The 12,702-nt window shown below is 44.3% G+C and overlaps 1 protein-coding gene across 1 annotated transcript in view; it reads right to left on the bottom strand.

Moving 5' to 3' along the window:
* Nucleotides 1-12,702, bottom strand: part of DNAH7 (dynein axonemal heavy chain 7) — a 217,336-nt gene that overhangs the window by 120,089 nt on the left and 84,545 nt on the right. The window contains exons 20-21 of the mRNA XM_019492106.2: nucleotides 12,331-12,529; nucleotides 2,375-2,515 (exon numbers count right to left, since the gene is read on the bottom strand). Coding sequence (XP_019347651.1) covers nucleotides 2,375-2,515; nucleotides 12,331-12,529 — 340 coding nt within the window. The remainder of the gene's footprint in view (nucleotides 1-2,374; nucleotides 2,516-12,330; nucleotides 12,530-12,702) is intronic.

Here is a 12,702-nt window from a genome sequence, read left to right as displayed (position 1 = left end):
TACTGCCCTCATCTGAAACAACGACGTCCAGATGCAGCTGATCGTCACAGCCTGGGATGGTGTAGTTCACAGCTACTGTGCCAACCAAAATCAACATGGACTTCAGTAGCTGATTCTGTATGGCATTTTGGCAGAGTTGCCATACTCTCACATGCACCTTGTAGCTATGCAGGACTCTGGCTAGTACAAAATGGATTTAGTACTAGGCAGCAAACAGAAATTGGACAGCTTTATGAGGACATTTATATCACTTCCCCAAAAGACTTTGATCTCAAGAGAACAGGACGCATGTACAATGGGAGTAGGATTCCCCTAAAGGCATATGTAATGGATTTACTGTAGAGGTTATGGAGACACCTTGTGCTGCACTTAGCATGAAAGTCAACATCTACCAGACCTGTCTTACCTGGGCTACTACACTGATCCTGAACATGTAGAAAGACTCAGACTGACATTTCACACAGATTGCCAGTAGGCCTGTCAATTAATCATGATTAATGCATTAAACACAGATTCATGTGTTAATTGGTTCTTGTGTTAATTTGTTAATGCATTCATCGTACACGTGGCTTGGAAGCCCACACCCAGGCTTTACTTCACTGCCACCCCCGCCGCCTCCAGGCTGCCCAGTGGGGCAGCAGTGGCAGTGCAGAGAAGCTGCAGGACAGCCCAGGCGCAGGCTCCAGGCAGTTGCAGCAGTGAGGGGGGCGTGCACAGACATAGATGCACAGGAGCAGCCACAGCTTGCATACGGCCAGGAAAGTAGCCCAGCTACATGTAGAGCAGCACCCTGCAGGTAAGTCTGTGTAGGGTGTGGGGAAGGGAAGGAGTGGGGGAGCAGATCAAGGCCCCCACAGAGAGGGTGGGAGTAGGGCAGGGGCAAGGCCTGGGGTGAATGGGACCCAGGGCTGGGGCAGGTTATGGAACAGAGCTGTGGGTGACTTGTTGAGGGGTGTGGGGAGTTGGCTCCCTGCTACTGCTCACAGCTCCAGGGGAGGCATGGGGGGCATGTGTCTCCCCTGACTTGTGCATGGGATGGAAATGGGCTGCCTGCTGTGGGCTGGGGCTGTGTACTCTGCTGCTTTTTCTCTGGGAGCTGTGTAACGCCATGTTCTGCCTCCTGTGGCTGGGTGGGCAGGGAACATGTGGCATGGCCAGCTCAAAGCTCCCAGGGCAAAGGCAGCAGGAGGCAGAGCCCCAGCCTGCAAAAGGCAGCCCACCTCTGCTCTGCCCACAAATCTGGAGGGCATGTGTCCCCCATGCCTCCCCACAGGTGCATACAGTGGCAGAGAGCCATGCCCCTGGATAAACCACCCACAGCTCCATCCCATGACCTGCCCCAGCCCTGAGGCACCATTCATCCCAGCCCCTGCCCCTGCCCCATTCCCTCCCTCACTGTGGGGCCTTGATTTGCCCCACTCTCCTCTCCCCCTGCCCCTTCTCTCCACAGACTTACCTGTGGAATGGTGTGTGTGTGTCTGCCCCTCACTCCCAAGCCTCAGCCCTCCCAGCCCTGCTGCTGCCCCTCACTCTTGACCCACAGTACCCCGCAACCTGCCAGAGCATAAAGGGACCCCACTTCCTGGGCTACAAACCCCACACACACACCCACAGCCCCCCACACCTTCACAAATTCCCCCCCACACACACCCCTATTATACAAAGTACCTGCAAAATTTTGCATAATTTTGAGTTTTCTGAGCATAATTTTGAGTTTTTAGCTGTGCGATTAAAATTGCAATTAATTGCAATTAACTTTTTTAATCGCACAGCTAATCACAATCAAAAATGTTTAATTGTTTGACAGCCCTATTTGCCAGCTTTGTACAGTTGTTGTAAAGTGGTATGACTCTGTACGTATTACAGATATCAAGCCTAGTACTGGGCTTGAGGATATTCAAGTATTGATCAAGAAGACATTGAAAACTCACACTTTTTGGGCACATTGCACATTAGGATGAAGTTGCCCCCTGCACAGAAAGACTTAAAGTTAACCATCAGCATCAGATCAGGCAAACACCTTTCACTCATCTGGTTGACACCTTGTGGTTGCCCTCACTTATCTTGTAACTGTCACATTTATAGGTACTTTAAATCAAAGAAAAATAGAGGAGCTATGCCAATTTGGACCACCTGAGAACCTAGAAAAAAAAAATCTAAGATACATACACAGTTGTGCTAGTGGATGCACTTGGACAAAATTTATAATAATGAATCTTTACTTACAACAAAGAAGAAACATTTCCTTTATATTAATCAAACCTTAGTGTTCAGTTACACCTTTAAAGTGTAGCAATTATATTCTAAACAGATATCTGTACAAATGTTTAGAATTGCATTTGTTTATACAGTGTATATACAAAATTATATTTACCTTTTGACCTTTTCTAATAGATGTTTGTACCTCTGATGTCCAGAAAGCTTGGGATACACAAAGAACTGTCTGTCCAGGCCACTCCCTTACCCAGTTAATACGTTGAGTTTTTGGATAAGCTTCAATTGCATCCCCAATCACCTAGTTAAGTGAGAAAAAAAACATACAATGCCTAAATGTAGGCCAAATAGATATTGTTCAGGCTAAGCTGTAATGTTGAAATCAACAGCCAAATGAGGGTCAGGATTTAGGTCCTAGTTCAGTTATACAATATTGACATCTTACAAGAACATTCCTAAATATTTCAGCCCCAAACGGTGGAACTCTCAAGAGATGGATTTATAGATTTCATAGATTTCATAGACATTAGGGCTGGAAGAGACCTTGGAAGATCTTTGAGTCCAGACCTCTGCCCCAGGGGCAGAAAGTCAACTGGGGTCATAGGATCTCAGCAAGATAAATATCCAAATGTCTCTTGAAGGCGTTCAAAGTATGTGCTTGAACCACCTCCGGTGGCAGTCTATTCCAGACCTTGGGGGCTCAGACAGTAAAGAAGTTCTTCCTTATGTCCAGCCTGAAACGGTCATGGAGGAGTTTGTGACCGTTTGACCTTGTCATCCCTTGGGGCACTCTGGTGAACAGACATTCCCCCAGATCCTGGTGAGCACCCCTTACAAACTTATAGGCAACCACAAGATCACCCCTGAGCCTGTGCTTTTCCAGGCTGAAGAGTCCCATAGCTCTCAGCTTCTCATCATAAGGTCTGTTTTCCTGACCTCTGATCATGCGTGTGGCTCTCTTCTGGGCTCTCTCAAGCTTCTCCACATCCTTTTTGAATTGTGGAGCCCAAAACTGGATGTAGAACTCCAGCTGCAGCCTCACCAAGGCCGAGTACAACAGGAGAATGACATCCTGGGATTTGCTTATCTAATAGCACTTCTGAGATCTTAAATAGTAGGAATTTTTACATGAAAATCTCATTAGATTATGCCATCATGGGCCAAAAATCATACAAAAATAACTTATTGTCAGATTTTGGCCACATCCAAACTGAAAACTCGAAAAAGAAGAAAAAAAGAAAATTCATACAGTTTCAGTTAAGAATGGATCAAAAACTGAAACAGGATATTTTTATCTAGGCATTCTATCTGAGCCCACGTCCTGGTGTTCAGTTGTAGAATCCTTGTCTGCTATGAGGGAGACCTGGGTTTAATTCCCAGATACACATATAACTACAGTCATCGAAGCACAGACCACCCAGACTCGGTCTGGCCTTTGGATCCTGTGTCAATGGTCTAAAGGTGGGGATGAAAACTCTGGGCAGCTTCCACTCCTCCATACTCTGCCTAGTTGTATATGTCAAAGGTCCTGGTAATCTTTCATGCATACACCATGATCTAGAAGTAGTTTACCTCTACTATCCCAACCCCCAACTTTAGAAGAAATTCCACGTGCAATTCATATCTAACTATATGCCCATGGGCAGATCCAGGATCAGGTTGAGGGATGTGTAGCAACACCCCATTTGGATGTAGCAGTGCTCACTACCTTGGGCTCTGGACTTCATGAAGGCAGGGGCTAAGGCCAGAATCCAAGCTGGTGAGCTCACTGTGCATGTGCCATGCAGTCAAAGGCAGTATAACTGTACTGCTGCACCACCCTGGATCCACCCCTGCGTACATCTCTTTCCTAATAATGGACCCAACTGTCTTTTCATTTACCATGGAATAAATGTATTTGTACTGGAGTGTAACTATGTGCAACAATAGTCAAAACCAATAGCTTCCTTTCTCATCAAAAATCTTCTAGGCCAAAATAAAAGTGACTTCCTGGTTGCATGTTTACATGTTTTAATGCTTCTAAACATGATACAGAGCTAATACAATAACAAGTCAGGATCTACAATTAGGTATGCAGTTCTGAGTTATGTAGTTCCATTGATATCAATAGAAATTGTGCATATAACTGAAGGCAGAATTTGGCATAAACATTTAATGAGCTTAACATCTAGCTCACCCAAGTAAATTCAAGTCAATATAAAAAAAATAGCATTACATTCAAAGACCCTCAAACAAGCTATCAGGAGATTCAGAACTAAATTAAAAAACAAACACTGAAACTTTCTACTCTAAATTTGCTTTAAAAACAATGTTTTTGTACCAAACTGAATTTCAAAGTAAGATGAAAACAGAATGGGATAGGTAGGATTATGAGAAAACTGTACTGCATCTCATATTGACCATCCTTTTAGAATGAGATGTAATAATTATATAAAAACAATCATAAATTCATGATTTAAGAACTGATCTTGACTCAAAATGCATATAATCCAAAATGGACTAATCTGTGCATTTGACAGACTAGCAAATTCAATATTGTTCTACTGAGTAATTGATAGGTTTTTAGGATATTCCAATAACTACAGCTCTTCAAAAATTTCCCAATGGAGTAAAGCTAACCAAAGCAGGTTTTCACTTTGTACAACTATAACTCGTATATCATTATCAGGAATGCTTAAGTCAATAACAGTTTTTCAAAAAGCAACGTATACAAAATTTCACAAACACTTTTGAGTAATTGATTTCTTCTACACACCCATAAGATAGGACTCTGAAGAACAACACTTCGCAATGTTCCTGTTTTTGTAATAATCTGTGAATTTTTGAGGGGCAAGGCAACTTTGCAGAATGCTGTTTTACAGCCAAATTTTCTGCACTTCAAGGTTTCCAGGAGACAAATGTCATCCCGGCCTTTTGGTTGACCATCAAAACCTTTTCTATGCTCTCTATGATATCCAGACTGCAGGAATCCATTAGAGTCATGTTGCCAAATGATCCTACATTTCCACTTCCCAAAGAACTTAGTGTTAAAGGGGAGACTTTCCGGTTTGGGAGAAAGTTATAAAAGCTTAATGGAAACATTTAACGTTGCATTAGAATCCCCACGGACTTTGAATCTGGAGACTGTTAGCACAGTATCCAACACACTCCTTCCAGCCTCTGATTCTCAACCCTGCTGAGGGTTTTCCAGAGGATCTGTGGTAGAAAGTATGGTGCCATAGAGGTGAGTGATTTTCTCGGTAGAATCAGATAATCCAAGGTTCTTTGGATACTACTTAATTTTAAGGAGCAGTAGGTGTATGTATGACTGTACTACAAGAAATTTCTCTACATAGAATGAATATACCGCTTTCACAGTGGCACAGTTTTTTAATCAAGAGACTAAAAACAAAACTCCAACGTATTATTACCATTTTACAGATGAAGAGCTGAGGCACAGTGAGACTGATTTACCTAACTCACACAGGAAATTAACTGACTTACGGTATGTCCACACTACTTCTGCTGAGCTCTTAGGACTATTGCTCTCAAGCATGTGCCATTCACCTGCTCTTGCTTTGTATATGCCAAACCCAGAAATGAGGCAATGACGATGTGTTAAGGATACCCTCCTATGCCATTCTCAAGATTTCTGTTTCTAGCATGCTTGAAAATAGTACCCAGGGTCACCATTAACTTCACTTTGTCACTAGTGGGGCTGGCATGGGTGGGCAGGGCCTATTTGAAAGTGTCATTTCCAGAAACATCTATTCCAGAAGGGGTAAAGATATATTCGTATATCTCCTGACTCTCAGTCTGATGTTTTATTGACAGAACATCCCTTCCTCGCCCTCTTCTATTTTCCATACTGGTTCCATTAGACTTTTTCCTTTTTGCAGTAATCTTTTTTCTTCTTTCCTCTTTTATCTCTTCATGAATGTTTCTGTATTCCTCTTTCTAAATTTTGAACTTCATTTTCATTGTTCTATTGTACTCTAAGGGTGCGTCCAGACAAGCATGCACGTACAGCGCCTCAAAGCTGTTTGAGGCACCACAAACTGCACACAGCACATGTACAACCATTCACTGTGCTGCTAATTTGCAGTGTGGCACCAAAATTAAACATCAGGAGATCCTGGTATTAAAAAAAAGTGCCACAAAACAAAAAAGTGGCATGGCACATGTGGCAGCAGTGTGCACTGCTAGTCCAATAATTAGAGAGGTAAAACAAGGGAAAAAAAATAAAAGAGAATATAAAAATGTTGAGAATATAAAAGCTTCTTATGTAAAGCTTCACCATTTACTTTTTAGGGTTCTTTTTAAACTAAGGAACTATCATGAAAGGTTCTGAGTGAAAATGTTGAACATGTTCAGCATATGACGGGGTTAATATTGTACGGGCCGGGAGCGGTCCCAGGTTCTCGGGGGCGCACGGCGGGCTGTGGCCAGCAGCCCTGGCATGCGGGTCGGGGAATGCAGGCTGGCGGACTAGAATTAGGCACGGACGCTTAGCGGTTGATTAAAGATTATTTTACTTACACCGAAGATGGTCGCGGTGCAGGCAGGAAAACTTGCTTGAGTTGCGGTTACAAAACAAAAAAAAACGAAACAAAACAAAACTCGAACCTGCAGGGCACGAGAGTACGTCGCAGGGGGTTTTCGGCGACGGGAAGATGCAAGACACAAGAGTACATCGCAAGGGGTTTTCAGTGACAGGAAGATAAACCTGCAGGACTCAAACCCGGACAGAGCTCTGGATACACTCACACAAAGTTTGCTAGGCTCCGTGGAACTTGCGCGCAGGGAAGGGGTTCGTCGAGGGATCAGGCAGCGACAGGGAGAGGCCAGAGGTTGATCAGACCCCCTATAGCCTTCTTGAGATACATGCTGGGTCCAATAGGTTCCGCAGCGCTTAGAGATCTTCACAAGACGTGAAGTCCTCCTCCTCCAGATGGTTGTGGAGTCCTCCAACTTGGGCGGAAACCGCTCAAGCCTCTTATACGGCTAGCAAGCCAATCACTAGCCGCCATGTGGGAATAATTTAGAACTGGCCAATTGTGGGACACAAATTTGCATGCGGGTGGCGGGAACTCCTTTGCACCGTGCATTTCTCCTTGCAACTAAGAAATGCACCCTGCAAAGAAAGCTCCGAGTGGCGGGAAATAATTTAGCAGTGCCGAAGCACGCACACACAAAATCACACCCTTGGGTTGTGACATCCCCTCTTGCTGAAGGCACAGCTGAATTATGCTGCAAGCTCGTCACTCGGGTGATCAAGAGCTCTTACCGTGGGTCGTTGAACTAAACGAGTAAACACGAAATTCGCTAACATAAGAAGTTCGTCCTCTAGGGATCGAATCAAATAATAACCAGCACAAATACATATATACACATGATTAGATTCATAACAAAGAACTGCACGATCAGGGCTTCAGTGGACGTCATGGCGAAGTCGCGCGTCAGGCCCTCACTTCTTCCGATGATGTTATCCTTCTTGGGGCTTCTCTTCGCCACGCACTCTGAATTCCGGATCTGTAAACAAAACTCTCAAAAAATAAGTTAACGTATAACAAAATATTTACAAAGTTTTCATGGAACTACACTATCATTTCTAAAACATATAATACAGGTGTTTGCTACCTCAAACTACCCTCTCTTGCACACTCAACTAGATGAAATCGTCGAGGAGCCGTCGTCAAATTCTTCTAGATAATGGAAACCTAACTCATAGGCCAGTTGCCATTGGCCTGAGTCCTCTAAAATCCGAAGTTGCCTCTTATTGAGTCCGGAACGCTGTAGGAGAAATCCAAACATGTATCGCTCCTCTGGTGTTCTCTGTGGCAATGATGGAAGGTCGGATTCTCGATGTCTTGCGCCTTGAATCTCGGTCGGGTGTTGACGTTCCTGATCACTAGACAATCTTGGCTCCATCAGGATACGCAGTCGTGACAACTGACGAAGGAGGTTACTCACAGGTTGGTTCACCATTGGGTTAAGCAGAATCCGGAGGACAACGATGTTCTTTCGCTCATAAACCTCAAGACAACTATCTATGCTATGAATGGTTACTGGAACGGTTCCAGGATCTCGTAGATGACGGTGAGGCCATGGTCTTTTTCGCTGGAGTGATGTCAGTCCCAGTGCACATGCTCTGGGGTTCCAGGCACAGTACGAGACTCCGATGATTGCTAGCATGAGATGCTTTGCACCGATATGTTCTGGCCGTCCGTCATGCCATGCGTGGGCTTTCTGACCGATCAGTCCTGCAACAAGCGCTGGCAGTGGAATAGGCCAGTGAACGTTAAACACCACCATGTCGATGTCAGTGACATGTCCTCTACTCCACGAAGCTTGTCTGACCAAGAAGCTTGCTTCTTCCTGGTTCAGCAGGTCGGATCCAAGTTTCACGACCAAACGTCCCAACCACACAGCTAGAGTTTCTTCAGGTTGGATTCTTGATTCTCTGCACAAATCTTTTAGTTCAGTTCTGGTGCGAGCATAGTAGGCAGTAGCAACTCGGTTACTTGTTGTTACAGGCTGAACTACTGCTGCGGGAGTCATTGCTGCTATTTCTTCAGGCAGGAGGGGCAGATGCACTCCTCCACTCGATTCTCCCTTCCGTCGGCAAGAAGGCGTGGTCGCCAGAAGCAACGCTGCGCCAGTGGGCGGGGTCACCGGAAGCAACACTGAGTTGGTGGGTGGGGTCGCCGGCCGAACTCTCGCGGGTTTCTCCAAAGCTCCACCCTTCTCTTCCGGTTCCTCCACACGGTCTCCCTCTTGCTCGGTGCCATCTTGACGTGGCGTCTCAAGATTTTCTTTCGCAGCCGCTTCTTTGACCGCTTGAACGGCCATAAGCAGCTGGGCTTTTAAACTTAAATTCTTTTGCATTAGATCGGTTACAGTGCGAAAAGTTGCAGTTAGCACTCCCCCCTTGTCGTATTGTGGGGCCACCCTTTCATCCGCGGCATGTTCCTCCGTCTCCAGATCTTCGCGGAGCTCGGACAGAAGCTCGTGACCCCTTAATCTAGACGCCAGCATAAAGGGGGCGAACTGGTTGATCGGCACCGGTTCTTCACTCTCCCGAGCACATTTTAGGCAACAGGCACACTCCCGGGTGAGGGTCGGGTTCACTGTGCCTGCCGGGTTGACTCTGGCGAGGGACACTGTGTCGAGGGGCCTGAACAGGACCCGCTCATTGCTCATTATACACCCGAATGCCGCGGGGTGCAGATACACTTCCCTCTCTCTTGGGGCTCCGTCTTCGGAAGCTCCCTCTCCCTTCAGCGAAAGACGTCCGCTGATAAACCTCTCACCCATTCTGCCCACCTGGTGGTAAGTGATATGTGCCTCCAGTTCCATAAAGCTTTCTACTTGGCGTTTTCCACTGCGCCAAGGGCAGTTCTTCTTAACTAATTCTAGCTCCAGCGTGCCTTCCCCTGATCCCATCCTTGTCGCCATGTGCGGGCCGGGAGCGGTCCCAGGTTCTCGGGGGCGCGCAGCGGGCTGTGGCCAGCAACCCTTGCACGCGGGTCTGGGAATGCAGGCTGGCGGACTAGAATTAGGCACGGACGCTTAGCGGTTGATTAAAGATTATTTTACTTACACCGAAGATGGTTGCAATGCAGGCAGGAAAACTTGCTTGAGTTGCGGTTACAAAACAAAACGAAACAAAACAAAACTCGAACCTGCAGGGCACGAGAGTACGTCGCAGGGGGTTTTCGGCGACGGGAAGATGCAAGACACGAGAGTACATCGCAAGGGGTTTTCAGTGACGGGAAGATAAACCTGCAGGACTCAAGCCTGGACAGAGCTCTGGATACACTCACACGAAGTTTGCTAGGCTCCGTGGAACTTGCGCGCAGGGAAGGGGTTCGTCGAGGGATCAGGCGGCGACAGGGAGAGGCCAGAGGTTGATCAGACCCTCTATAGCCTTCTTGAGATACACGCTGGGTCCAATAGGCTCCGCAGCGCTTAGAGATCTTCACAAGACGTGAAGTCCTCCTCCTCCAGATGGTTGTGGAGTCCTCCAACTTGGGCGGAAACCGCTCAAGCCTCTTATACGGCTAGCAAGCCAATCACTAGCCGCCACGTGGGAATAATTTAGAACTGGCCAATAGTGGGACACAAATTTGCATGCGGGTGGTGGGAACTCCTTTGCACCGTGCATTTCTCCTTGCAACTAAGAAATGCACCCTGCAAAGAAAGCTCCGAGTGGCGGGAAATAATTCAGCAGTGCCGAAGCGCACACACACAAAATCACACCCTTGGGTTGTGACAAATATCATATGGAATATCATATGGAAACTTTCCTATATATAAGTATTTTGTAATTCTTCCTCCCCCAAACCCCAAAGCCAGTAGGCATTTTATTTCTAGTTTCTAAGAGACAACTAATCTCTAAAAAGTATTCTATATTGCTGACATTGAATGAGATATGTCGGCATCTTCTAATATGAGAGAATGAGGAGAATGAGGCAAAAAAATCCATATTCCATCATATGAAATGCAAAAACAGCCTAAAAGGTGGGCTAGCTGTAATCCTTAAATGAAAAAATGATATTTTTGTTATTTTTTTAAGAGGAAGCAAGAATTATGGTGTGTCCCCACATGCAGAGACATATGTTTGCCATTGCAAAATAGCAGTGGTACATATTTGTGCAATGTGCTTTGGCACACGCCAAATTGTCCTGGGTGGGGTAGGGGAGGACAAGGGTCAGCAACTGTGCTGGCCCCAGCAGCCATACCTGGGGTCCTGGGGGCCTCCTGGGGCAACAGCAGCACCGATCTGGCTGCATGGATCCTAGGCAGTAGCCAGAGCATGGCTCTGGACAACCAGGCTCCATGTCTGGCAGCGCACACTGCTGCCACATGTGCTGTGCCGCTTTTTTCTGTTTGGCACTTTTTTTTTATACCAGGATCTCATGGTGTTAAATTTTGGTGCCACACTGCAAATTAGCAGCACAGTGAATGGTTGCACATGAGCTGTGTGCAGTTTGTGGTGCTTCAAGCAGCTTTGAGACACTGCACGTGCATGCTCATCTGGACACACCCTTAGAGTACGATAGAATAATGAAAATGAGAGTCAAAATTTAAAAAGAGGAAGCAGTATGGAAAATAGATGCAAAAGAAAAATTTACTATTTTTAATCATTTTCCATTCACACAGTGACAGATTATTAAAAAAACACATGACGATTTCTCCATTTTCCATTCTGTTTTTTGTCTTTCAGTGAGTGAAACATTTTTCAGTGGCACAGTGTTCTTCTTCAACATTAGCAATTCATGTGTAACACTAACTTCTAATTTTGAAGCTCTGATCTCTGCAAGGTTTATTAGAATTGAATATATACTTTACAGAAAGATGGTATAATAATTGCAAAGAAACCAAGCAATATAATAATACAAAAACGTTACAGTGAAAAAACTATAAATACTTTTTTGTTCATTTCTCCAGTTTCTTCTGCCAACCTGTGAACAACTCTTTTTATTGCAAAATTATCTCCTGACATCTCATTAGTGCTTTTTGCATCGCTGCTTAGCTTCACAGAATTTTAAAGAATAGTTATGCTCAAAAATTGACTCTACAATAAAAACTTGCTATATCTTTAAATGATAAACAAATGTCTATTATTTATGTAGATTGGTGCTAATGTACAAAGCACAGAATTTATCTAAATAACAAGTCAGTTCTAAGTGATTTGGGGCCAAATGATGTATGACTATCCCCACAAGACATTTAACATCTATAGGTTTTGAAATTTAAAGATATGAAACTTGAATATTCCCTGGTATGCCAAAAATTCAGAAAATTCTTAGTATAATCACCAAAATATTTCAAATCAAAAGACAGGTTAAAAGATTTCCTTGCCTCTGTACTGTGCTTAATGCCCCAATTCAGGAAAGGGATTAAGGACATAACTTTTAACAATATGCTAAGAATGCGACTTCAAGGCTCATGTTTAAAGTGTGTTCCTGAAACAAGGCCAAAGATAGCTAAATTTGTAAAATGTTGAATAGAATACAATTTCTACAATAGATACATTCTACCAACTCTTTTTGTTTAGTTTGTAGTGTATCAGTACTGTTTGCTTCGTCATGCTTTATGGCACACAGAATAAAAGAAAACATAATTTGTTACCTTGTGGATAGAATTTAGCATAACTGTCTCCAATTCAACTAACCACTTTTCAACTTGACCTCTAGCTTTAGATGTTGAGATTGTTTCTATAAGTTCCACCACCTCTCCTTCACTACTTTTTATATGGGTAATGTCTAAAACATCAGTAAATTCCACACTTGCAATTCCTTCAAAGCACTTTTTCAAGTGAGGCTGTACCCTGGAGAAAACAAAATGAAACAAGTAAAATGGAAATTATAAAAAGCTTCACATTTAGCAAAGTTTTACAAAAATTTTCCACCAGTGCTATAGAAGCTCTAAAGGTACTTCTGAAAAGTATTTTTAAGAAATTAACATTTTTGAAAATATATCTGTTAAATTTCGAAAGCCTAC

Source organism: Alligator mississippiensis, chromosome 4 (assembly GCF_030867095.1).
Source record: "Alligator mississippiensis isolate rAllMis1 chromosome 4, rAllMis1, whole genome shotgun sequence".
Classification (NCBI taxonomy): domain Eukaryota; kingdom Metazoa; phylum Chordata; order Crocodylia; family Alligatoridae; genus Alligator; species Alligator mississippiensis.
The sequence above is the reverse complement of the archived record's forward strand: the minus strand, read 5'-3'. Positions and strand labels throughout refer to the sequence as shown.